We start from the raw sequence: 26,857 nt of genomic DNA on the forward strand, positions 1-26,857 counted from the left end.
CTTTTTTGGAAAGAGAGGGCTGCCCACCAGAACTCGCAAACTGGACAAGAAACCGGACAAGGAGCGCATTAATCAGAGAGGCAGCACAGAGACCAAAGGTAATCCTGAAGCAACTGCAGAGCTCCACAGCATAGACTGGAGGATCTGTCCATGGTATCACAATAAGCCATACACACCATAGAGCCGGTCTTATTAGAAGAGTGGTCAGGAAAAATCTCTTACTTAGTGTTGAAAATAAGAAGGTACATTTTGAGTTTGCCAAAAGGCACGTGGGAGACTCCTCAAATGGAGGAAGGTCCTCTGTTCAGATGAGACTAAAGCAATACTTGAGTCATTTAAAGGGGAAAGTTTGTTGGAAAGGCCTGGTCAAATTCCAGACCTCAATACAATCGTGAGTCTGTGGTTATGGACTTGAAGGTTGCTGTTAACAAAGTGAAAATCATCCAATATGAAGGAGCTGGAGCAGTTTTCTCTTGAGGAATTTGCAGAAATCCCTGTGGCAGGATGTGGCAAGCTCATAGGGACTTATTCAAAGACACTTGCTGCTGTTACCGCAACAAAAGGTGGCCTCACAGAGTACTGACTGTAGTCAGCAAGCTGAAGTGTTTTTATTATTTTGTCTTAGTTGTTGTTTGTCTCACAATAAAAAAAAAAATATGTGCATGTTGTGTAAAGGAAAAAGTGCAAAGTCTCAAGCAATCCATGTTAATTCCAGGGTGTGTGGCAATAAAACACAAAAATGCGAAGGAGTGAATATTTTTACAAGCCACTGTAAAAGTGGCATTATTTCATTATACCTTCACTCAAGTAGAAATAAAAAAAAATTAGGCATCCAAATAAGATTACTCAAATTAAAAACGTATTTGGTAAAAAGTCTACTCAAGTAGACCACTGAATAACTGATCATAAAGTTATTTAATTTGTTCAAAATATATAGTATGGTAAAACCATTCTTGTTCTTCATTCAGTGGGTTGTTTAGAGTTGCCAGACATTTACTCAAGAGTCTGATATTGCACCACTTCTACTTGGTTATTATTTGAATTAAACTGCTCCTAGGCGTACATTTTCATTTTAAAGTTACTCTGGTTAGTTACTTCCCAACTGCTCAAACGGAGAACTCTGAGAATAACTAAGAGAGCATAAACAGTATGGAAACTGAAACCTAAATTCATTCCTGATTCGTGTTACTATCACAATTTGGTAATGAAAGAAACATGAAGATAACCAAACTGTCTTCTTCTTGTTATTGGCGAGTGTTAAACAGCCTAGTGCATTACCACCAACCAACCGCTAGGATAACCAATCGTTTTCGCAACTGTCACGCGCCTATGGGCTGAAAAAAACGGTTCGCATGTCGCGAGCCAACGTGATGACGACATCCGTTAAATCGAGGCCACGTGACTTCTTCACCTGTGCCCCTCCTGTTTATTTCTACTGTGGAGTCGAGTCGCTGCCTACGCATAGATTTTATTCGTAGGAGTTTTGTAAACTTTTAGAAGTTTATCTTGTTATATTAAGCAAGTTCCCGCTGTGTTTTTTTGTCTATTTTTAAATTTTTATATCATTTGTATAAGTTTTTCATCTCCTTCTCTGTGGACTTCGACCTCGCTGAGGCACCTGTCAGAAACAAGGAAGTCCCGCTGAACCCGTCTCGTATGTGAAGCTGAAACGGCTTTTTTTTTTTGCAAATGCTCACGGTTGAGAAGCAGGTGTTTTGTTCTCAATGCTGATCCTTTAACGCGGCTGACCTGGGTCGATCAGTGCCATCTAAGCGAGTTAAAGCTGCTTCCCTCTGCCTCGGAACAAGGTGAGCCGTTTGTTGACAGCAGAGAGATCAAACTAAGGAACGTTCACTCATGGGCGTTTATGTTTTCCAAACAGGGTTATAAGTGAAAAAAAGAAAGAAAAAAAAAACATTTATCGCTGCAAGGGGAGCGTTTGACCTGTTTGCTCCTGTCTTCTTCAGATGAACGGCTCTTTGGTCATGGATTCGTCGTCCGAAAATAACTCGATTGTTCACCTGGACGAGCCAATTCTCCCGGACAACATGACCATCATTCGGACAAGAAACGGGTCACTCCAGGAGGGTCAGATGTTTCTGAACACCACGTCTGCCCAGGCTCTGTCTGGGATATTCGTCTTCTCCGCTTTGCTCATAACATGCCACCAGGTGAGTTTGTGTGCTGCTCCTCCAAAATAGTTTTCACACACACACACACACCAGAGCCAGAAGAACAACAAAAAAAAAAAAAAAAAAAAAAAAAAAAATCTCATCCTCAAATAACACTAGAGAGGAGCACACCCTTAAAGCTCTGCTGCCACAGTTATGCAAATATGTAATCAAAGACTCTCGGGGACACTTCCCTTCCCTTAGGCCAGAAATAAATACCTTTAATACGTTAATAAAGGCTTTAACCCTCTTTAGCTTCAGACAGTGAGTCTGAGGTCTGAGCACCCTCCTTGCTTTTTTATTTTTTTAATTTTTATTATTATTTCCGGGTAGGTATTCTTGTGCTTGCCTTCAAGGGTGTTGCTATACTGAAGGCGGTACTCGGGCACAAGCATTACTGTAACCTTTTATGATACCCAGATCATGCATCCAGGGTTAAATATGAATATGAAATAAAAAGAGTCTTGGGGTAGGCAATGAAAAGCTTTTACTGAGGTGTCCTCGCAGCTAGTAGCATTATCACCAATCTAGCAACTGAAGCACAAATATGAGCCGCAGACTCACTCATGGTGCTGTACATAATTACCGTTTACATTAGTTTTCGCTGCTTTGCGCTTTATTTTTATGGCCATACTGATACTAGCAGTGTTACGGTAAAAGGTCAATGATGCACCTGCCAGATAAACAGCTGCTACTTAAAGAAAAAGAGACACATTTGACTTAACAAGTCAAAAAAATAACTTAAAGGGAGCGTCCATTTACTAGATAGGCTTAAACCTTGCATTGTTTAAATGGGGCTCATGGCCCTGGTTATGATTCAAACCCAAGACTTTCTTGCTGTAAGGCAACAATATGATGAGCTGCACCACCATGCAGTCCTCAAAGGAAGCAAAATCTCTTTTCTTTTCTTTTTTTCTTTTTTTTTTAATTATGGTTAAAATCATGTGCTTTCAGTCTTCAGTGTATATCATCCTAAGCAAAATTCACATTTTAGAGGGAATACATCATTTAGCTAAGAGTGGCTTCCAAGTTTGTATGGGTGTATGCACCACACATATTGCAAACAGTCAAGTCACCCATTCAAATCACTTTCACGGCCACAGGTGGATAAAATCCAGCAGCTTGACTGGCAGACTGCTTCTACAAACGGTAAAAGATTTGATCCCTCTCAGGAACTCGGTGAATTCAAGCGTGGCACTGTGATAGGATACCATCTGTCCAAGTCATAAAATTTCCTTGCTACTAAATGTTCCACCGTGAATTGTTGCTAATATCAAGACAAAGTGGAGCTGATTGGGAACGACAGCAACTCTGTAACGAAGCGGTAGGCTACGTAAAATCCCACAGCGGCCACTGGGGGATGCTGAGCCACATCGAGCTCAGAGGTTGCCATCTTTCTCCAGAATAAATAGCTACAGACCTCTAAACTTCCTGTGGCTTTGAGATGAGCTTAAAGACGGTGTGAAGAGAGCATAATGCAATGGGTTTCCATGGCCGAGCTGCTGGATCAAAGCCTTGCGTCAATAAGTGCAGTGTAGAGCATCGGGGTGCAGTGGTCTCTCGAGTGACAAATCATGTCTGTGGCCATTCGCTGGCTCAGTCTGGGTTTGGCCGTTGTCTGGAGAGCAGCACTTTCAACGCTGCATTGTGTCATTTGTAACATTTGGTGCAGAGGGAATCGTAGTGTGGGGGCTGTTGTTGGGGAGTTTGACTCGGCCTCTGAGGTCCAGTTAGAAAGGAACTCTTAATGCTTCAGCATGCAAAGACATTTTGAAAATATACAGCCTCCTAACTTTGTGGAAACACTTTTTTGGGAGGGTCTCTTCCTGTTTTAGCTTGACTGTGCACAAAGCAAAGTTCTTAAAGGGTAACACACTCCCAAATCAAGTTTTTTTGATAATAAACTGTTAACACGGTTGTCTTAGAGGGCTGTGTACATATCCTATTGATTATTTTGACAATTTACTGCATATTGGTTTGGTTGAAATCCTGCTTTTGTGTCTGGAACCGTCAGTGTGGCGCCCTCCTTAGATTCAACTGGTGCCTTGCATTGAATTTAGAATCATTATTGCTATTGGTCCAACATGGGGAAACTGCGTGTCAGCAGCACTGCCGCTGTGGGGTATAAAAGCAGGTCCGTCTTGGGCCTCTGTAAAAAAAATAGATTTTGAATAGCGAGTTTTGCGGTCCTATCGACTTTTCGGGTTAGCAACTTATTAGCTTAGCATTCAGTTTATTTAGCGTTCATTTAGCTTTTACTTGCCCCTCATATTAAACTATACGGATTAATGGTGGGTCATCACTCAAGTTTAAATGTGTATTAAGGCATGGTTTCCGCAAATGTCTTTTTATTTTAAAAATAAATACACTTTGCAATGCATTATCCATGAGATTTACAGCTACACGCAGTTTACATTGCATCGTTTTTTTGTCTTTAACTCTTTACATTTCCTCAAAGCTGTACTTATTTTATTCACAAGAGGGAACTCTGATTACAATGGGGGGAAAAAAAAATTGCAGCTGATTACAACGAAACGAAAACCCAGCAAGCCCTCTCTGCATGGCCGAAGTTGATGGCCGGGAGAAATAAATGGTTTACCATGGACCACCTTTACCCGCTGCCATCTCATCACTGTTGAGAAATTAATATTTCCTCATGTGAGCGAACGTAGCCCACTGTGCAGAGATGATAGCTTATCATTATGGTTTTATCATTTGCAGCGAACATAAAGGAGTGCTGCGTTTTATCAGCAGGGAAATCGGTGGATACCGAGATAATGTTCGCAGCTGTTTGAGCGTGTTGTTTTCCAGTCCACATTTTTTCTTGTTATTCAGCCATAATATTCTATTGTTTTTTTGTTTTTTTGTTTTTAAATGTGTTAAAAGAAACATTAAATAGGCATCCACACGGCATTTCTTTAAAGCTTGTTGACAAGTATTTGTACGCTGTGTGGTGGAAATAATTAAGGAGTAATCTGCGCATCAGGGAGACACAACAACAGCAGCATCACCCCCCCGTTTAGGGATTTGTAACTCAATATCCTGCAAATTGGTTTCTATGTTTTTAATATAGTACGTGTTTGGCCAAACACTTTCTAGCAAGACATTTTAATTGAACAAATAAATAGCAAGCTTTCCTCCGGGGGAATGGAGTGAGTTTGCAACAGGCATCGCTTGTGTCACAGTGGGGGAATAAAACGGTCTGTTGGACCAGAGTTATAATGTTGGCAGTGTTTCATCTGACTTGGCTTTGGAGAACGGCTATAAACTACTAAATGCTCTTTCAGAATACTAAATAGTCATTGACCTTAAAGCTTTTTTTGCTGTGATGTTGCCAATGCATTTCAGACTAGTATATAAGTAATATAAGTATTTATCCAGGTGATCTTATTAGCTCCTTTGGAACTTAAAGAATTGGAAGATCGCTTTCAAGCTCTCCTTGTTTGCTCTGCATGGTAATCTCTTCAAGACAGAGTATGGGGCTGTTCCATCGAGCTATCCATGTTTGAAAATTTTTGCAGTCGGCTGTCAGGTGAGAGATTGCAGAAATGAAATCAAACTGGAAGTGATTGCTCTGCTGTCGACGGTGTTGTTTTGCAGTCTGAATGAACTGTGGTTTGGCAGCCAAACTGTGTCGATCCACATGAAAACATCCGCAGAGTTCCAAGTCTCGCAGTGGACGGGATTTAATGAGCAAACTCTAAAGGAAATGTTATCAAGCAGCTTCTGTTCATGTGAAATCCTTTCTTTATACTAAGGAAAAACAAACCAATTAACACAAGAGATTGCACTGAACTAAGAAAAATACATTTATTGTTTCCTAAAATATGTAGCACCCTTGATTGGTTATTTTCCCCTTCGCTAGGTTTGGGCAGATATTAACAAAATCCTCTTATAAATCTATAACTACTGATACAAACCTTTTTAGTAGATGCATCAGTTGTTGTTGTAAATTACTTAAAAAATATCAGTTGCTGGATAATTTGAATAATGAAATTTAGATTTCAAATGTATGTCTTAGAGAAGAAGTTTAATTCATACAAATTAAATTAAATTTTCACAATTAGTCCACTAACTAATTAGTAGCAGGTTGTTTTACCCCAAAGCCGTTTCTTGTTTATTTCCTTTTTTTTTAACCTTATGCATTAAGATGTTTCAATAAGCTCAGGCACCATAACAATTTGTGAGCTTCAATAAGCACATTTTAAAGCATTTTTTTTAAAAAAAACAACTACTATATTCATCTTTTCGATGACAAGATCTTATGATTCGTCATATGAATTTTACTTGGTGTTAAATTTAATTAGCCCTACCAAGTTTTTTTTTTTTTTACTGTGTGGCTATTTTATTCGCCTAAGTAAAAACAACTGTTTTTTAAAGGAGTTTTAAAGGTTGAGTCACTAAATGAAAAACAATTTAATGAAAAACAATTTAACTTTCATTCAACTTTCAGTTTCAGGTTAAATTTAACAATTTAACCTGAAACTCTCCTTGTGTCTAATTTTATAAATGTTTTTTTCTTCTGCACATCATACTGTATAATACATTGTTTTAGCAAAAATAAAAATAAATGCCAGTATCAGTAAAGTAGAATATAAAATCAAACCTTTGTTTTAACAAACTAATCTCTTTATTGTTAACCCTCTGAAAACTTTTGCAGAATCAAGAGGTTACTGTTTCTAATAATTTCTGCATTGCCTGCCGTATGCTGTTGGTATTCTCCAAACTTATCCGATGCACCACGTTCCATATGTGGGCCATGTGTCAAAACCAAAGGTTAAAACCTTAATCAGCCCACGACAACAACATTGATATGCTGCATTGTCTATTTTTGTGTGAAAATTAACTTGGAAGCACAGTTGGTGTGAACAAGGTCTGCCCTGTAAGTTTAGAGCAGCATTGTTGGGGAGGTTATTAAAATGTGAGTGGGCTAATCTGTTTAGTCAAGACAATGTTGACACTGCATGTCCTCATAGGAGACACACAGTGGGCGCAAGTTAATCTGTGGCTATAAATTGGACCTTTTGGATAAAATGGGGAGCTCGGTGTGAATGCGGTTAAAAGACACAATCTTGCTTTTGATAATGATGCAGCGCTAATCTTCAGAACATTTGAAAGCAGCTAAGTTGGTTACTAGCATTTGCATTGCTCTCTCAAGAGTGTCTAATAAAAGAAAAAAGCGGTTCATAGATATATCATGTGTCTGTATACATTATCTTAAACAAAACAAACAACGATGTGGCATCTAACTTGTGAGCGCAGTGGGAGGCGGACGTGGAAACGCGGTGTATATAACTCGCCAGCAGCTGCAGGAATTTATGACCCAATCCAGCGGAAGACGCATTGATGGGAGCGCGACAGAGAAATGCACGCAGATTTTCAATGAGGGTGCCGCTCGATTTCTCTTCATTGAAATATTGACAGTGAGGTCTTGTACAAAGGCTTTGAAACTGAGAGCCATAAATCATTTAAAACAGAATTAACCATTTATGCATGCAGCATATAAAGGAAAGCAGTCAATCCTTATTTAATCTCACAAAAAAAAACATAACAAATAAGTTGACCTTTGTGTGCATTTAAGTGCAATTCATATTTTGAAATAGTTATTTCTATGTGCAACTGATATTGTTTACTGAACAAAAATTAAAAGCATTTGATGTAAGGCCTAAATTGGTCCTGCAGCCAGTTTGTTTACATTTTAATGACAAGTCCCACCCATGTCTGAAAATAGTTTTTTTTTTTTTTTTTTATCCGTGCTTTCACATGAAGCAGTAAAACATGGCTGCTTGGCTCACGTTTTGCCAGCAGCTGCGTTCAAAAGGTCAATTTCCTCCTTCAAGAAGTCGTACCGTTATTTACCATCGCATCCTAACCTTGTTTCACTTTGTACCTGTAAACAAACTAGTTTGTATCCATGTGGTTAACCATTACATATTAGGTTAATGTTCTTGGTAATTATCTGTTTTGATTAGATTAAAAGACGGTTTTCCTGAAGATTTTCTCTTCTTTAACTGTTCTGATTGTTTGGGACTGTAGCTTCTTATGAAATATATTATTGCTCATTATCAATTCAAAATTTGTTTATGGATATTATTAGTCACATAACTACATTACCCTTATTTCAAAACAAGAACAGATCTTCTAAAATTCATTTAACTAACTGGTCGACAAAGCAGGTAACAAAGGTCCCTAAGGTTGGTACAAATTAATGATCAATTGGTTTGAAATGTTATGTGGCACAAGCAAAATAGCACAATGCTTCTTTAGGACTCAAAGAGCTGCACAACTTGGGCCAGGCAGCAAAAGGGCTACATTAACCCTTATTTTATGAGTAATTATTAACAGTTATATATTTTTTGGCATCTAATATGCAACCTCCTTTTTTTTTAACGACTCAGACAGAATATTTGAGAATAAAGGAAGATAGATGGTGAGCTCTTGTGCAGAAAAAGCTCCAACTAAGATTACATGAAATTACGGCTTTGTCAGGAGGTTGTTTATTTTGTCTCAGTATTACTTACTGATGCCATACTTACCTGTTGCATGCTTATCGAAGCTAAGACACTCTGACGTAATCAGCACATTTCCAACCATATCTTCCAGGCAACTTTTTTTTTTTTATAATGCTTTTCTGATTCCAAGATGACAAGGTCCCATTTTATTGCTGCACTTTTTCCATGACTGAAAACAAAGTTCATAAGTTGTTAAATTCCTGACTTGAGTCTATGGTTTTTGTAACTATACTTACTGTATTCTTTCTAACTTTTATGTTTTATGTTTCATTTTTATTCCAGATCTACACGCACCTTCGGTCCTACACTGTCCCCAATGAGCAGCGCTACATCATCCGCATACTGTTTATTGTACCAGTTTACGCCTTTGACTCCTGGCTCAGCCTGCTGTTCATCAGCAACGACCAGTACTATGTGTACTTCGACTCTGTTCGAGACTGTTATGAAGGTATGTCAGTGATCTACTTGATGGCATCTTTTTTCTGAACAGAGGCAGGTGTTTCCCTGCCCTCATAGTTATGGAAACCAGAAGCAGAAAGACGAAGAAGTGACTGAACTAGTTTTTCTTCTCTTCAGTCTTTGTTTTCAATCTGTAGACCTCATTATGGGTGGGGTTGCATTTCTAGGAGAAGTCATTTTAGAAACATTCTTTTTTTTTTTTTTGGACTGTGACAATCTACACTTTTGGTAGTTTTTGATACAGCGTACCTTTTTACCACTGAAATCTAACATTGTACAGCAAAGTTAAAGATATTTGCAGAATGAAATGTAAAAATGAATTTTAAGATGAAAAGGTGATTACCATGCAAATCTGAATAAAATCAACTTGTTTATACTTATTATTACAAAAAGTTTGAAGGCCAAGAGGCATTGATGGTAGAACACTATTTGTTGCTAAAGCATAATGAACCTTCCCTTGACAGGACACCATCTGCATATGCTTCATTTAATCCTCCCTTAAATAGCAACAAAGGATTAAGAGGGGATTTCAAGACACGGAGCCACTGGAAAGGCCTCATTCTCAGGACCGAAACATTCATTGTTAGACAGTGTTGAACTTTGTTTTTTGTTTTTTTTAATGTGGATGTTTATTTCCATCTGACATTCTTTGACTTTCAAAGGAAACTTGAGCTTGAATGAGATGGGAAAGTGTCCTGCTTGTGATTGAAATGGTGCAACAAAATATGTTTGTGGGGGTTAAAAAGAAAAAAAAATTCTCTTTGTGTTTCAGCTTTTGTTATTTACAATTTCCTGAGCCTGTCTTTCGAGTATCTCGGAGGAGAGAGTGCAATCATGTCCGAGATTAGGGGGAAGCCCATCCAGTAAGTACTCACCGTGCTATTCTAAAATTGAACTACACGTGTAAGCTACAGACTGAACTATTTTATCTATTTATACAATTATGCTAATTCGGGTAAAATAAATGCAAATTTTACTCTGGTTATATGAGGTGCAAAATTGTCTTTCGGTTCAAATATTAATATTTAATCTGAAAACCACCGGAAAGATCCTGGCAGTAAACAGCCCTCCACAGGAAGCTGTTCTTTTATCTTTGAGCATTCGAAATAGCCTTTATAGTCTGTGCTTTCTGACCAAAGGGCACAAGCTCTTTGCTGGGTTCTAAAGACAGAGATTACAATAGTCTTGAGGTCTTTAAGTGTAAAGACTTGGAGTGCATACTTTGTCAGAAACATTTGCTGTTCATGTAAGTCTCTCAGGATTTCTAAAGATCTCCAATGTGTTTAGCCTAAAGTCAGACCAGACAGGAATTTCCTGCAAGTCCCACAAATTTGAAATATTGTGGAATACCCTCTTAGCTAAGGATTAACGTGATAATGTATCCTAAGTTTAATAGGATTTGAAAAGCTCTGCTTCAACTGGAGCAACTTTCGTAATGAGCTGAAAACCTTTGGAAGCAGGGTAGCTGTGACTCAGTGGGAAGAGTAGTTGTGATGCAATTTGGGAGTGTGGATGGGTGAATGTGACTCATACTGTAAAAGCACTTTGAGTGGCCAGCTTTACTAAAACAATATATATGCAGTGGCTCTATTGTTAAAATGGCAGGTTTTTAAAACCTAAAACCACAATGATCCATTTTTGAAAGTTTTTTTTTTTTTGTCATGAAATCCAATTAAAAAATCTAGTTCACACAGCATAAATGTGAATGTCCTTGAATTAAATCGATTTTGATGACGTTTGTTCACTCTGCCTTGCAAAAGTTATTCAAATCTATCAACCATACATACATTTTATAATTATGGTCCTAAAGTTCATGATAATCAGGCCTTCGCACAGTTTGGTTTGGGAAAATTTTAGTGAAGCTTGGGTGTTTTCTTTGGATGAAATTAATTTTCCCTCTGAACTGGTCCAGATATAAAGTCATTTTGTCAGTTTTGGAGAAAAGTCAGTTTTTCCAGATTTCCTCCTTGCTTCAATATGCCGTTGTGTAAACGCATAAAGCTGTGGGACTGTTTTGATCATTTATAACTTTCCTGCAAACTCGGAAATTATTGCTTTAGCTAAAATATCCAAGTGTGCTAATACTTACAGTATCCTACTGAATGTTATTTCAGAATTTTATTAATTAATTGTAGATGGGAGGGCTGGGCGATGTGGGTTTAAAATAAAACGGCCAGTTTTTATTTGACCAAGCTGTGGAACTTGGTTGTACAATGGAAATGTAACAAAATGTTTGCTGCTAGTGGTATTACACATCTAAGAACAGGCTTTACTTCACTTGTGAAACATCAAACTAACTTTAAAAAAGTGAATAACTTAAAGGGCATCTAAAAGTATTCTCTTTAGAGTATAGTTCCCTAAATCTATTCAACATTGCATACTTTTACCAAAACCATTTCCCCTTTTTGGGACTGATAACGCTAGTGTGAACTGCTAACACTGAATGCTGTAAATAAATCAGAACTAGCTTCAACAAAGTATTGGTTTAAAGAAGCGGAATGTAATAACGACACCTAATGTTCCAAAGCAGAATAACTGTATATTCAGTTGTAATGCATGAATGTCATACCTTCGAAATAATTTAGATTTTTTATTTAGTTTTTTGTACATCACAGCAACCTGGCATTTTGTCAGGGTGGGCATTTTGAGAGCTACTGTTTAATTGATTTACCATTTGTAGAGTCCTAAACACTATTTCAATCTATTGTTATTAATAATATAACACGATTGATCCATTTAACATTTTGGTTGTTTTTAGTTTGACAAGAGTTCTGATCAGTTTAGTACTTACAGTGGACATTTCTTTATCACACGCCGCTCTGGTTCTTCTCATGCCAGTAAAACTGGACACGAATTTAACAGATTAAAGCCCTGAATCTTGTTTACAACTGGGAACAAATGTTCACATATGCACTTTAATCTAACAGATTTTACAAGCTGTTACAATCTAGATAGGGAATGAATAATCATTGGTAATTAACCAAAGCAGTGAACCAGAACCAAAAGATTATTTTATAATCATTTCATGCATCCTCTTCTGTTTTTACCTGAAATGACCTGTATTCTATCTCAGCACATTCCTGCAAGAGGAAGATAAAAATGTGCGTGTGTGTTTCTGTGTGAATCGTGTTGCAGCTGATGCCAATGACTCCCTACATTCATACAACTGTACTTTTTATTGTAGCTCAGGCATACGTGTCAGGCTTATTTGCAACTTCATTAAAGAAACACAGAACACAATATTTATTTGCACATCAGCAGACTAATTTCCCTAATCTTTGCAAGATGTGAAGCCACAATAAAAGCTTAAACAGCAGTTCAAGTGATGATAATAATAATCATAATAATAATAATAATAATAATAATAATAATAATAATAATAATAATAATAATAATAATAATAATAATAATAATAATAATATCAAGACAAAATGACTGAATAAATGGTAAAAGGTCTGTACTATGATGGTGCTTAATCAAGTCCTGAGAATCCCAAAGCGAATGAGTAAATAACACCAACTTTTTTAAATAGACGTGTTGTTGCTCAGCAGATATTCGTTATTTATTTTTATTTATTTTTTTGGGGGGGTTGTTACTTGAACATTTGATCTTGTATTAATGAGCTCTTGTTGCAATTAAATATTTAAACTTGGAACATGTATGGCATCTAAATACCCCCCCCCCAGTTTAAAAGCTTGGGGTTACCCAAAAAAAGTATTTTTTTTTCCCCCCAAAGGAAACTGATAAATAAGTTCCAAAATAAATTGAAAATGTAGTCGAGACTTTGACAAGGTTAGAAATAATGCACTTGAAATAATAATTCTGTCCTTCAAATTTTGCTTTCATCAAAGAATCCTCCATTCGCAGCAATTAGTCTTGCAGACCTTTGGTATTCTAGCTGTCAGTTTGTTGAAGTAATCTGAGGAAACTTCACCCCATGCTCCCTGAAGCACCTCCCACAAGTCGGTTTGGCTTGATGGGCACTTCTTACCCGCCATACAGTCAACCTGTTCCCAGAGAGACTTAATAGGGCTCAGACCTGGTGACTGTGCTGGTCACTCCATTATAGACAGAATACCACAATAGCAATGTCTAGACTGTATTTCTCATTAATTTTATGTTATTTTAATTGAAGAAAGTTGTGCTTTTTATTAAAAATATAAAGAAATTACTATGGGATCCCAGACTTTTGAGCATTAGTGTACCGATTGTTAAAAAAAAAAAAAAAAAAAAAATTGTTTTAGGATCATATTTAAACAAAGACACTGTAAAAATGTGAATTTGGCAAAACAAATGCTGATTACGTGAGGTAATTAACTGATCAATGAGTTTAACTTTCTTGACAGTAAAAAAATAAATAGTCTACAGTGATTGAATGCATTAAACAGATCTGCAGTAACACTATAAAGCAGTGAGAGGGGACTTAACTGACTACATTTGACCGATGTTCTGAAGGGGAAACTAAAATGTTACTTTGAGATTCACCACCCTAAATGTTTAGGCATACTGATCTGATGCTATCTAATGGGTCCTTTTTATGAGCAAGCCCAATTCAGATAACCAATTTTACAAACAGTGCTTAAAGGATCTATTTCATAAATCCTAGAGACAAAGTCCAGCGATCTCTATTATCACCTTTTTTATTTCAGTAAAATCAGAATTTCAATTTCTATATCTTATCCCTACAGATTATAACACTTATATAGTCTTTATTTTGTCACATGTGCTCCCATTTATGATATTTTCCACTTTGTACTTTTACTTTGTACTGATAAGTAAGTTTCCTGTTTGGCATTGCACAATGAGTCCATCCTTTTTATGCCGTCTACACAGGTCAAGCTGTTTATACGGGACGTGTTGTCTGGTTGGAATGAGCTACTCCATCGGCTTTTTAAGATTCTGCAAACAGGTGAGTCTCGATCTGCTCTTGTCTGATCCAGAGATGATATTTCTGATCTCTGCAACAAACGTGCTTACACTGAAAATACAAATGCATGAAATTTTCATGAATGAAAATAAATAAATAAAAGCCCTGAGCTGTTAATGCAAGCCTCCTGACTGCTTACGTTTGACAGCGGCAGTAATTGGATGTTCTGTGGGTTTAAAAAAACATCGCAAAAGGAAAACAAAAGCAGGTGAGGGTGGGTGAGAGCAGCATGATGATATACACAGATGATGTCAAGTGCCAGCACAGAGCTCCCTCTGTGTCTTGGGATGCTGCACAGGCTTCCTCACTAACACTGATGGATATTGGAAGTGAGTGATGTCTTCCGCACAAAATGCGTGGTGAAAAGGACTGTTTTCTTTTTTTTTTTCCTCCCACTGGCACATAATAAACTCTGTGCTTTGACAATGTTATGTAAACCAATTTTAAATTGAAAAGCTTTTCTCTCTAGAGGCACAACTGAGTGGTAGGATATTTCTCTAATAGAGAAAAAAAAATTAAAAACTTAATATTTAATGCCATCACAAATAAATTAATCCATTTATTTCTTATAATTTGATTAAAGTTTGAAAGTGACCAAATCTCCTCATTTCATTTAAAAATGGATTATTCTGCATTATAGTGATTGATCTCATTGCTATTTATCAAAGCACTTAAAAATATAATGAATTCAACACTTTGGTGATATTAATAAATGCTGATTTGCCCACCAGGACCAATGTGAACAGACCGCTGCAGGCATTCAGAATAATAATTTTGTCTTTCATATTACAGGTGCACCTCAATGAACTAGAATATCCTCCATGTTAATTTATTTCAGTAATTCAGGTCAAAAAGTGAAACTAGTGCGATAGAGATTCATTACGCAAGGTATTACAGCTAATGAAAAACTTGAAATATAGATTATCTGGAAATTGTTATATTACACAGCACCAGTAGAACAAAAGAAAAGTTATGTCCTGGGCAAATTATAGTCCAGACGACTGACTTGACAGTTGTCCAGCATGCCGTGTTTGACCCCTACCACAATTGGAGAAAGCTGCAAAAAGTAATTTCTAAAGAAGCTGGCCTCTCTGATTGCTGTATCAAATCAGAAAAGTTTAGTAGAAGGAAACATTTTGATTGAAAAAAAAAACATGCTCAAACAACAGAGGTAACTGCAGCAAAAACCCATTGAGGAATTTGGAGGAGATGGACAAAGCCTGGACTGCTTCGTGTGCTTCATGAGCAACCAGACACAGCCGTGTCCATTACGACAAGTTATGTTTTTAAAATATTTTTTGTCTTTATTGGATTTATTTGATATTTTGAGGAAGCTGATTTGTGGGTTTTTATAGGCTGTAAGCCATCATCATTAAAACTGGTTGAAGTAAACACTTGAGGTTTACCCCTCTGTGTGTAATGAACCTGTAAGTTTCTATTTCTGAATAGACTTCTTAAAATTGGATTTTAAATGATATTCTAATTGCTTAAGAGGCACCTTTACTTTATTCTAACTGACCTGCTTATACATTTATTTTTGAGCAAATGGTGTTTACAGAAACAACATTTTACTGATGGTAACAGGTCTTATCAGAGCTGAGCTCTTTAAATCCGACCAGTGCAGCAGATCTGATGGTCCTTCTTGCCTTCTTTTTAGTGATGGGTGGTTATTAATATGAGCTGTCTGCATATCTGGGGAACTTTGAGCTTGTAAACTTCCTTTTCCAATAGCAGTATAATCACTGATCTGGAAAAGCAGCTTGGAGTTAGTGTGGCTTCTGATGATAAGCGCGAGCATAGGCTGCTTTTACATACTAAACTGCTTTTTGGCATTTCAGTGAGAAATTAGAAGATGTTTGAGGAAGGTTTAATTTTGTTTTATTTTTTTGGAGGGCAGACCCCTGTCACAGTTTTTGCACACGATCCGAACAAATTAAGAATTAAAAGGTTTTACAATTCCCGTTGCCTCAGCTTATTGTATTGGTTATGTTACATCAGAATGACCATTTAACATATAACCATGAATAAATGTAATAGATTTCCCAGCTTTACCCAAAGAGGTGATCCTAAATTGGGCATGTATATTTGACATGCCTTTTTATTGTTTTCCCATGCATTTATTTCTAGTCACATTGATTACTGCAATGGTGTCTTCACAAGTCTGCCCAAAAAAATCAGACAGCTGCAGTTGATCCAGAACTCTGCTGCTCGTGTTCTCACTAAAAACAGGAAGATATCTCAAATAACCCCAGTTCTGAAGTCCTTACACTGGCTCTATGTAGCTCAGAGAATAGACTTTAAAATACTTCTGTTAGTTTATAAATCACTGTATGGCTTAGTTCCAAGATATATTAAACACCTGTTGTTGTTGTATTAACCCTCCAGACCGCTCAGATCTTCTGGTTCTGGTCTAATCTGCATACCCAGAACCAGAACCAAACATGGAGAAGCAGCTTTTAGTTCACATGCTCCACAAATCTGGAACAAACTTCCAGAAAACTGCAAATCAGCCGAAACACTGAGTTCCTTTAAATCCAGACTGAAAACCAACCTGCTTAGAGTCACTTTCGACCCATAATAACAGGACCACTGACAAACACATTTGATGTATTGATGTTTAATATTGTTGTTGGTTTCACAACCAGTGACTGTTTCAGTGTTTCTATGATGTTATGTTTTCATAATCTAAAGCACTTTGAACCGCCTTGCTGCTGAAATGTGCGATACAAATAAACTTGACTTTTCATGCAGTCTACTAACACGCAAAAATTTTACTATTAAGATCTGATACATCAACAAAGGGTGAAAATTGTAGAGTTAGCTTTCGGGGAAAACCCAGAATATGCTTTGTAATCCTAACACCAAACATGCCAACGTTTTACTTTGAAATCTTTGCTTTGAGACTTTTCAGAGTGACTAGCTAACACTGGGACAAGTTTAGGACAACTAATGTCAGTACTGAAAGCTTCTAAGTAAATCTGTTTTTTTGTTTTTTTTCATGCAGTATGAATCCTTAACGCCAGTTTGCAAAGCACAGGAAGGCTTCCATCGGACTGTTCAAAGTGAACATTTCTGGCCTGTGCTTTCATATGAGACAGCCCCCGTTAGGTTCACTTGGGCTTATGTTGTAGTGTCGTCTTGGATGTGGATGATGTCTTGCTTTTTTGTTGATGGATGTGGCTAAATTCAGGGTAATCCTGGAAGAAAACTTGTTCAATGCTGCAAAAGCCTCGACCAAGAGGGAGTTTTGCCAACCATAAACGTATACGGAGCTGCTATAGAATGGTTTAGATCAAAATGTTCATGTGCTAGAGTGGCTGTCAGAGTCCAGACCCCAAATTCAATTGAATTGTAGCAAGAATTGAAAATTTATGTTTACAGATGGTTTCTATCCAATCTAAGCTTGAGCTAATTTAAAAGTGCCGACGGACAAATCAGGTTTTAAGTCCTCAATGCTGGTATAGACTCATCTTAAAAGAGCTGCCACTTTAATTTCAACTAAAAGGGTATTGTCTCATATAGATGTGGTATGAATAAACTTCACCTCTCAAATCCTTAAGTAAAACAACTATAAGAAAACAGTTTTATTTCACTTCATGCGTTTTGTGATAGACCAACACAAAGGAGCACATAATTATATAGTAAAATGTTTTACTGTGACATGACAAAAAGGGAATGTCAGGTATGGATACTTTAAAGCACTGCAAAAGTTGTGTATATACAAAAGTAACCGGCAATATGATTTAATATCTCTATATTTACACCAAGTAAAGTTCACATGTGTTGTTGGAGATCATTAGAAAACTGCTTGTCATGGAGCAGTCCTGAACATTTGATGTGCAAACCAATTCTGATGTCCCTGTCCTTGGTGTGCCGTTCTGAATTGTCATGTATCCTCCAGGCGACACTCCAGTTCTGTGTTGTCAAACCCACCATGGCAGTCATCACCATCATCCTGCAGGCCTTCGGCAAATATCACGACGGGGATTTTAAGTGAGCAGCACCTCCTTTCTGCATTTCATTCTCCCGTGTATCCTACCGATGCATGTAGTTTCCAGAGGGTTTGTTTGCTGCTCCTGTGAACATGGAAACAATTTGGAAATGGGAGATATGCATATCGCCTCTTTGCAGGAAGCATGATAATAAAGGTTGAGTTGAGCTCAAAGTTATGGGACAGAACTTTGCAGCTGCGTGCCGTTCCAGAAGTGTTTGTCCAAATAGATATTACAACTTTTGCTTTGGAATGAAGATCTCCAATTACATGATGTAGTATGGGTTCATTTTATACTTTCATTTGTATATAATTTCATATAAAGGATAGGCATAAAGGGGTTTTGGGGCTTCAGATGAGAGCAAAACTCTTAAAAGACTGAGGATAATTTAATAAAATAGGCTTTAGCATATATTTAGTGTTATCCAGATTTTTCTAAGTTCTTTAGATATGTTTTGATCCCTCTCAGCTCAGTCTGTCTGAAGAGTCAGCTGTGACACTTGTTTCAAAATTACATAAAAAAAAGCAGACCTCAATGAGTGCTTGATACAGAAGTTTCCAGTCTGCTTTCTTCTCTGCCTTCATATCATCACACCTAAAGATATGCTATCTTCAACTCCTTCTCCTATTCATCTGTATACGTCACATCTTCTATGCGGGGCTGCAAAACCATGATGATTCACTCATTGTTTACTTATGCCTTCAGCCGACCGCGCACTCTGTTCTGCATTGGCGTATTAAGCACTTTCACAGCTGAATCCTCAGACAGCCTCTGTTCAAGTACAAAAACTAACTATCAAATGTAGAAGTCTCCCTGCTTATCCGATGCACTCATGAAATTACACTTGTGCTTAGGCAAATGTTGAAAAGTGCTCTGGTGCTCTTCCACTTCCTCTCAATGCAGTGTTAATGGAGGCTACCTGTACATCACAATCATCTACAACTTCTCCGTAAGCCTGTCCCTCTACGCGCTCTTCCTCTTCTACTTTGCCACAAGTGATCTGCTCAGACCGTTCGAACCAGTACTCAAATTTCTCACAATAAAATCCGTCATCTTTTTGTCCTTCTGGCAAGGTGAGTTTGTCCCCCTTTCTTTAGATATGCATTTTGTCACCACTGGCACATAGAGCTACAAATTTACAGGATGCTTGTTGCTCGTTTTCATAGGAATGGTCCTTGCTATCCTGGAACGATGCGGCGTCATTCCCAAAGCGCTTTTCATCGAAGGACATGAAGTGGGTGCCGGCACCGTCGCAGCCGGCTGGCAGAACTTCATCACCTGCATTGAAATGTTCTTTGCTGCCATTGCGCTGCGGTACGCCTTTACCTGCACCGTCTACCAGGAGAAGAAAAACGATGTGCCAGGTGAGCTCAGTTAGTTAGGAAAAGCTGGCGAAATGGCTCTTATTACTGCCAGCAGTACTGTGGCCACAAATGAAGGATATTGCTGTGTATTCGGGCTAATTGCCCTTCTCACTTTCGCAAAAGTGTCATTCTTGAAAGAGTGTCTAGCAACATTCCTTTGGTGGTCCCGTTCCGCCGGGCCAGTCACGCTGACCTTTAATGCATAGCCTGGCCTTTAAACCGTGTTGTAAAGCCGAAGCTTTCTCTAAATCCTGACAAAATAGTTGACATTAACTGAAGCTTTTATTTCTCAACGACTGATGTTGATGAAGGCAGAAACATTTGAAAGATTATACCTTGGGGTTATATTGGTTCATGTTTCTTTTATTTATTTATTTTGCTTTGTTAAGGCTGTGAGAAAAATGTTTACTTGCCCCGAGAACACGAAAGGACATCAAACGAGTTGAGATTCTCACATGCATCTCATCTGCTTCTAAATTATATAAAAAGTCTGTCTCCACGAAAGTTAAGAGGTGAATGAAATGAACAGCACTGCTTGAATGAATGCCAAATGAATGGAGTGGGTGTCTGGATTGGATATAAAAGGAACTTCAATTAAATGTGTTGCATATATTTAAAAACACAATCTTAACGTTAAAGTGCTTAGAGTGATTTAACATATGAAGTGCACAATACTGTGAAAAGATTTAGGAGTCTTAAGAAAACTGACTGTGTTAAGGTCAAGGCTGCTGGATGCAAGGGGCCACAAAGTCTTCAGGCACCACGGTTATTGTGATTTGGGCTCACGGGGTCGGAGTTGCCTTGGAAAACATTTATCACTCAAAATCCACCGCTTCATTCAGAAATGAAACCATTTGTGAAAAAGTCATAAATCAGCTCTGAAGTCACAAGGGAATGATCTTATCTGAGATGGACAAAAAGATGTTGGACACGTGTTTTCTGGTGAAATGTGTCATTGATTTGTTTTGCTTTGGGGAAAAACTACAGCAGATTCAGTGGGAAAGATTTCTTTGGCCGTTATCGGTGAATGCAAACTCAAGCATCTGTAAGGCGGACTTGGCAGCCTAATGCAGCAAACAGACAACTTGGTGGTTGTGTAACTTGGTTTGTTAAACACTTTTTTTTTGTTGCATAACCGAACTGTGTTGGAGCTGTAGTGCGCTTCTATTACTGTGCCTTACAAAAGTATTCACTCCTCATTAAACAGTTGTGCTTTTTTCTTAATGCAACAACCACAAAGAATTTTTTTTTTTTATTGATTTATGTGATAGACCAATAGAAAGTGTCTCATTTTTGTAAAGTGGAAGAAAATTACAGGTTTTCAAAAGTTTCTACAAATAGAATTGTGTGGCATCTATATGTATTCAGGCCTCATTAGGTAAAAATTTTGTTTCACAGCACTTAAAGCTACAGTTGCTTTTGAGTATTCCTTTAGACATCTGAAGACTGAACATTTGAAAATTTTACGCACCGGGGCTTTAAATGTTTACTGCAGTAATGTTTTCACGCTGCCATCAAGCTATCTATGGCAAGAATTTACAGTGACATTCTGTATTAGGAATGCAAATTTACTTTACATATTAAAAGCTTTTCGCAGAATCCAAGTCCTGGTAACGGATCCTAGCTGATAACAAAAAACTCAGCCTCTAACTTTTTGGGATAATCATGTACTTTCCCTAATAACAACGTTTAATAATTTTTACCAATGTTTTAAACGAAATCTCTCTGACCCCAAAGCGTTCGTAGTGTAAAGAGGGAGCTGCTACTGTAGGTAAAGGGTCAGCGATCGCTGATTGGTCAGTTACTGATGAGCCTCCAAGATTGATTTACAGGCGGCGTCACGTCAATTGCAATTAATTTAAATCTTCAAGATGCAGAACTGTGCAATTTACGTGGATGTCCAACAGACATTCACTGGCAAACTAAAGTGTGCAAAAGTGTGTGTGGGGGCCACAAAGTTAGATTTCATTGTTATCTGACCAGCGTATTTTCTTTTATGTTTGCCAAGTCCCCTACATGGTTATTTGCAAACTGCAAACAGGATATATGGTCTTATGGCTTTGTTTTCGTTTCCTCTTGCCTCTCTTTCCCCAGAGGCCAGGTTTGTAGAGTGATTGACTCTTAGTGGTCTTGTCGACAGATTATCCCAACTGAGTTGTTGGATTTACACAGCTCCTCCTGAGAATCCATTGGCCTTGTGTCTGTTTCTCCTAATCAGACTCCATTTAGTAATTAGTTGACTTCTTGGATGAATTAGTTGCACTGAATCTTATTAAGAGAAATGAAAACAAAGGCTGATGAATACATATGGGTGCCACTCTTCAGATTTAGATTAGTAAAAAACTGAAATCTTGCAACGTTTTCATTCCACTTTCCAATAATAGACAACTTGTTTCTTGTCATGCGACAATATGCAGAAAATATGAAGGCTTGTGAATATTTCATCTTTGAAATGCACTGTAATGGAATCGGTAATATTAGATAAAAAAGGGAAGCAATTAAACTCATAAGCAAGCAACATTGGTTCCGATATGCTCTATAGACTAAACACCGACACTGTTTTTAATTCATTTAACCATAAATCTTGAAGGAACTGGTTCACATACTAGAAGCCTGAGGGGAGCTAGGAGGAGGAAAGGAAAAGAGAGATAAAGCAAATTACCATTCAAGCTGAGTACAACCAAAATGATGCATGAAAGTGAGGCATGGTACGTACAAGATTGACAGGGGATAAAATATAGGGAAAATATCTAGCATTCAAGGTAGTAATTATGGAAATGCTTTGAAGGGGTACATTGTTCTCATAAGGATTACTGTTTTAATCCTATGAACAAGTCGTTATTACTGTCACTGCTAATTGTCAGTTATATTACAGCCGAGTGGGCTGGCATGACAATGAATATAGGACGTCTCAAAGCAGAGACGGATATTGGGCATGACAGTGTGGAAGGAATGGGCCGTTGAGACCGATGAATGCTCTGAAGGCTGGTCGGGCCATCAGTCACAGATCAGGAACAAGCAGCTCCGGGGCCTGAGATGGCCAGTGACCGCACATTAGGACATCAAGCTTCAGTTTTCAAAGCGTCCTCTGTAAAGGACAAAGGAGAGATGAGATAAAACGTGGAAAAGCAAAGATCAAGAGGTTAGGAGGGAGCAACCCTGTTAGTAACAAGCAAGAAACATCTAATTATAAATTGGCCACGGCAAAACAAAAGATGGTAAGAAACGCATTAAATCCAATATGCCTATTTGTTTTTCTTTTGTCGATCAATAAGAATTGATGATGGACCGTTTAAAAAGTTCTCATACAGCCAAGCATGTTTCCCCGTGTAACTAAATTCTTCCTATTGCTCTACAAGCTGAACGACAAATGGATAGAAGTAGTAATTTAAACAATGGAGACATATAGAGAAAGAAAATAAGTTACAGGAAGTAAATAAAAATTAGATTAAGATGTTCATCTAGTTAGTACATATATCCACAGCTCATTTTCTATTCCGAGCAAAAGGATTAAGGAGATGTGACAAAATATTCCAATTCAGGCGCACAGGAAGTAGCTCTGGTCACATGGAGATGAATGTGGGGAGCACAAGGCCATGTAAAGCTTTAAAACGTATTGACGCCAGCTTATAGCTTATTTTTAATTTACCAGTTAGTCAGTGTTGTGTAGAAAAAAAGGATTACTTTAAACTGTTCCAGCTAAAAGTAAAAGTGAAAACTGGGAAATTATTAATTGCTGGTAAGAGTCTCTGTATGTGTTACCCTGGTTGCTGAAGTGTCCAGCCTATCAGCATGAGCTGGTTCTAAAACTCAGAACACATGCAGCATACTAAACTGAAGAAAGTTGAGGAGAAAAAGACTTCAAGCCACTATATAATAATTATTGTTGCGTCTTCAGCCATTTTTACAGGAGGAATACAGGTTTTTTTTTTACGTTTTGGAAACATAGAAGTGTTGGAAATGTTAATAAACAAAAAGTATTTGAGGATATTTAGTATACTTTTCTGTCGGCATAATTCAAAGAATATACTGACAAAATGAGTGTCATCTAGAGCTGTGTGTACTCTACTGTACACACAGCTGTGTTAAAAATAAAGGTGTTTAAAAAAACTCAAAATGAACCTATTTATTTTCATGCAAATTCATTCAGAACGTTAGGAAAAATTTATGAAATTGGTTCTGACTATGAAAAGGTATGGGAGGTAATGTTAGGTTATCGTTATCTTTGCTGTTTTATTTTTTTTTTATTTTACATTTTATTTTCCTTTGTAACTCAAACATTTCCTATAAAACCTGAGAAAATGCACAGTCTTTTAGTTCACATATAGAATCAGCTTGACTCATAGCTGGATACCCAGGAACCATCGTGATTTCTGATTAAACTAAAGCTTGGGGGGGGGGGGAAATCTGGATTTAAAGGGTACTTGGTTTTGTACAAAGGGTTGCAATGTAACAAAACACAAATGTTTTATTACTCCCTCGACAGCAAATACGTTCAGTGATTTAACGGCCTTTACCTAGAGACGTGTTTTGTCATTAGCCTAACAAAACTGAAGAATTCTGGTTCAATTTGAGGAAGCTTTTACTGCCATTTGTCTGAGGCTGATAGAGGGCTCCTCTTTTTGAATGTCATTTTCACTTACCTTCTCCCTTATGTATGCTCTGCAAATGTAATGCAGCAGAGTATAATATTTATTCTCTTGTCTGCGCAGAGTCTCTCCCCCCGATGCAGAGCATCTCCAGCGGCTTAAAGGAAACCATGAACCCAGGAGACATGGTGCAGGACGCCATCCACAACTTCTCCCCAGCCTATCAGCAGTACACTCAGCAATCCACACAGGAGGTCACCCAGCCCAGCGCTAATGGAAAAGTGGCCACGGGCAACAAGAACTCTCGCAAGTCGGACAAAATCATGCTGATTACATCAGATGATGAGTTCTAGGCGTTTTCTCCAGCAAGAGACCCAGGTGTTAGTGCCCTCCCCACCCCTACCTCTGACCCTCTTGGGGGGGAAAAAAAGCTGTGTCCATCGCTCTCACAGCTGGGCTGAACACAGGCGATTCATTTTCACGAGCAAGCGTTTAAGGAGGACTACCTGCTTTTGTTCCATTATAATGATGATTTAATCAGAGGACGTGGAGGAAATTTTAACGGTTTTAAATCACGTAGCTGAATGGGCTGAGAACTGATCCGTCTCCATCTTGCTGTGATAATCTGGAAAGTGACACGTCATCTTCGCTTCATCACACGAGTCGGGAACCACGCGCTTCCTTTAAATCAAGCAGCCAGATTTTCAGCTGCGTCCCCCGATGCCGACTCTGTCGTCGTCGTCGTCGTCGTCGCCATCTCGCCACGGCAGCCTCTCCGGCTGTCTGAAGTGTGATCCCCCTGAATCATGTCAGTTTCAAAGAGCAGATGATTAATATGTGACTCCAGGTGGGAGGCAGGGAAGCAGGCGATGGCTGAGAATGGCACTTCATGGACCGTTACTCACATCTGCTTGTTTGAAGTATTTGTTGAGCGTTCCTCGGCATGGTTCCCTGACAAATGAAAGGCTTTTGTTCAAAGACGCATTAGTTTTGGAGCAGGCAATTGAAACTGCAAACTGCACTTCACTGTCCTTTGTTTCCACCGTAGCAGGGGCAAATTAAATAAACCTGTCACCTACAAAGTGGGTGGTTGGATATTCTCATTAATTTTCTCTGCATGCTAAAGAGTAGCCTAACTAGATACCTATGTAATAGATTCTAGCAGTTAATTGTTTAATAGTGTTCTCTATTGTAACTATTTTGTGTAGTTTTTATTTAATTTTCATGCTAACATCCCATCTTGCAAGGGTTAGGAAAGCTGCTTGAAAGTTGTTTGTTGTGCTGCTCAGTATGGTCGGTTTATGTAAAAATATTGAGTTGTAAACCTGTTCTATTTATTTTTGAAAAGTTCAGACCATTTCAGGAATTGAAAAGTTATAAATTGTATGTTTATTCCCTTTTTTATTACTATAAAATATCTATGTAATAAGTATAGCTTTTCAGGGACCTCACTATTATTCAAAAGTCTGAATTTCTTTATTTTAATCCTCTTGTGCCAACAATGTTTTTTTTTTTTGTTTGTTTTTTTTCTTGGGGAAAGAACTATATATTGCAAAAGTATACATGATAGTTTTAAGCTGGTCTCAAAATTCAAATTAAATGACTTGTCTGAAACTTTGATGCAACAAACTGAGTGAACCTTTTAATGAGGAACAAGCTTTTATTTAAAGGTATAAAAACAGACACGGCAATGCTAATAAAAGGAATAATTTCTTTTCAATCAGGGCAGAAAAAAAAGTTTTATTTGTACATGAGGGTAGTTCATTAAGAAAACATGTAAATAAATGAAAGGAAAATAAAAAATAATTTAGCTTGTTTTTTTTTTTAATACAATTACACAAATCAATAAAATAAATACAAAACATATGAGCACATTAATGACAAGTTTTAAAGGGTAAATAACTGGTTTATGCTGCCATTTACTGTCCTTGTTCAAGGTTAGTATAGACGGCAACTAGTTGGCCTCAACTCATTGCTTGGGGAAAAAACAAAACTCTTCTACTCCAAACTAATTAAGAACAGAAATTACAGATATTAAAATAGCATTTGATTTGTGTCGTCCTTTCAACATTGTTATAGCTAATTCTACGTGGCTAAATTTAAACAGTAGCTTGTAGACTGGCAGAACTGGTGTTGAAAACTTATTTTATCAGACCTGGTTCAGAACAAATAATCTTAAAAAGTATTCCTTTATCATCAGAATACAAGCTTGTTTTTATTTACAATTCATATAAAAGTGTTGGGCTGGAGGGAACTATAAGCTCCTAGATGGTTGCCAAAAATATTCACAAACTTCAGAGGAAAGAAAATGTCTGGACCGAGTTTAGTAAACATTACGGCAGGAGGTGATTTGTGCCTCCTCTCACAAATAAACCTGTCTACATTTTTGTCTCAACATCTGTTCAAATGAAATAAAATAATTGGTTTCTACTGATCTGCATAAAAGAAAAGACCCTCGTGGATCTTGGCTTGGTTACAGTGAATAACATTGGATTTAATTCACCCAGAGAAAGGTTTGTCTTTGATTTGGCACGCTAAAAATAATGTCGGTTTTACATTGGAAAAACAAAATCTAGACAAATAACATGTGCTCAAAATTAATCACATTAGTCTCAGATTAGCGCTTAGAAGTTGATTTTTGAAAATGAACCATTAGAGGTCAGTATAATCCATTCCATGTGTTTGTCAGTGATATGTAAAATTGACCTATGTAAACAAAATCGATTTATTTTTTTATTTTTTTGGCTTTAGGACTGAAACAGGCTGTCACATGAACAGGCCTTGGTTGGCAGTGCTGAATACATGAAGCCCAAGCATTACCGTCATTGGGTGCACTTTAAACC

At 37.7% G+C, this 26,857-nt stretch overlaps 1 protein-coding gene across 1 annotated transcript; it reads left to right on the plus strand.

The window, feature by feature from the left end:
* The first annotated feature begins 1,398 nt into the window (after positions 1–1,398).
* Positions 1,399–26,180, plus strand: tmem184a (transmembrane protein 184a). Its single transcript, XM_012850183.3, has 9 exons — positions 1,399–1,808; positions 1,968–2,171; positions 8,966–9,131; positions 9,915–10,005; positions 13,976–14,051; positions 17,971–18,062; positions 18,965–19,134; positions 19,228–19,425; positions 24,138–26,180. Exons 2-9 carry the CDS (start codon positions 1,968–1,970, stop codon positions 24,365–24,367), a joined length of 1,227 nt encoding a protein of 408 aa, XP_012705637.2. The 5' UTR covers positions 1,399–1,808; the 3' UTR covers positions 24,368–26,180.
* Positions 26,181–26,857: the final 677 nt, after the last annotated feature.

Source organism: Fundulus heteroclitus, chromosome 16, assembly GCF_011125445.2.
Source record: "Fundulus heteroclitus isolate FHET01 chromosome 16, MU-UCD_Fhet_4.1, whole genome shotgun sequence".
Classification (NCBI taxonomy): domain Eukaryota; kingdom Metazoa; phylum Chordata; class Actinopteri; order Cyprinodontiformes; family Fundulidae; genus Fundulus; species Fundulus heteroclitus.

Excerpts from the sequence above, each read along its gene's own strand:
- tmem184a (XM_012850183.3), top strand. The coding sequence starts at position 1,968 with ATGAACGGCTCTTTGGTCATGGATTCGTCGTCCGAAAATAACTCGATT. Across the intron at positions 2,172-8,965 it reads TGCTCATAACATGCCACCAG|ATCTACACGCACCTTCGGTC; the intron begins GTGAGTTTGTGT and ends TTTTTATTCCAG. Across the intron at positions 9,132-9,914 it reads TGTTCGAGACTGTTATGAAG|CTTTTGTTATTTACAATTTC; the intron begins GTATGTCAGTGA and ends TTTGTGTTTCAG.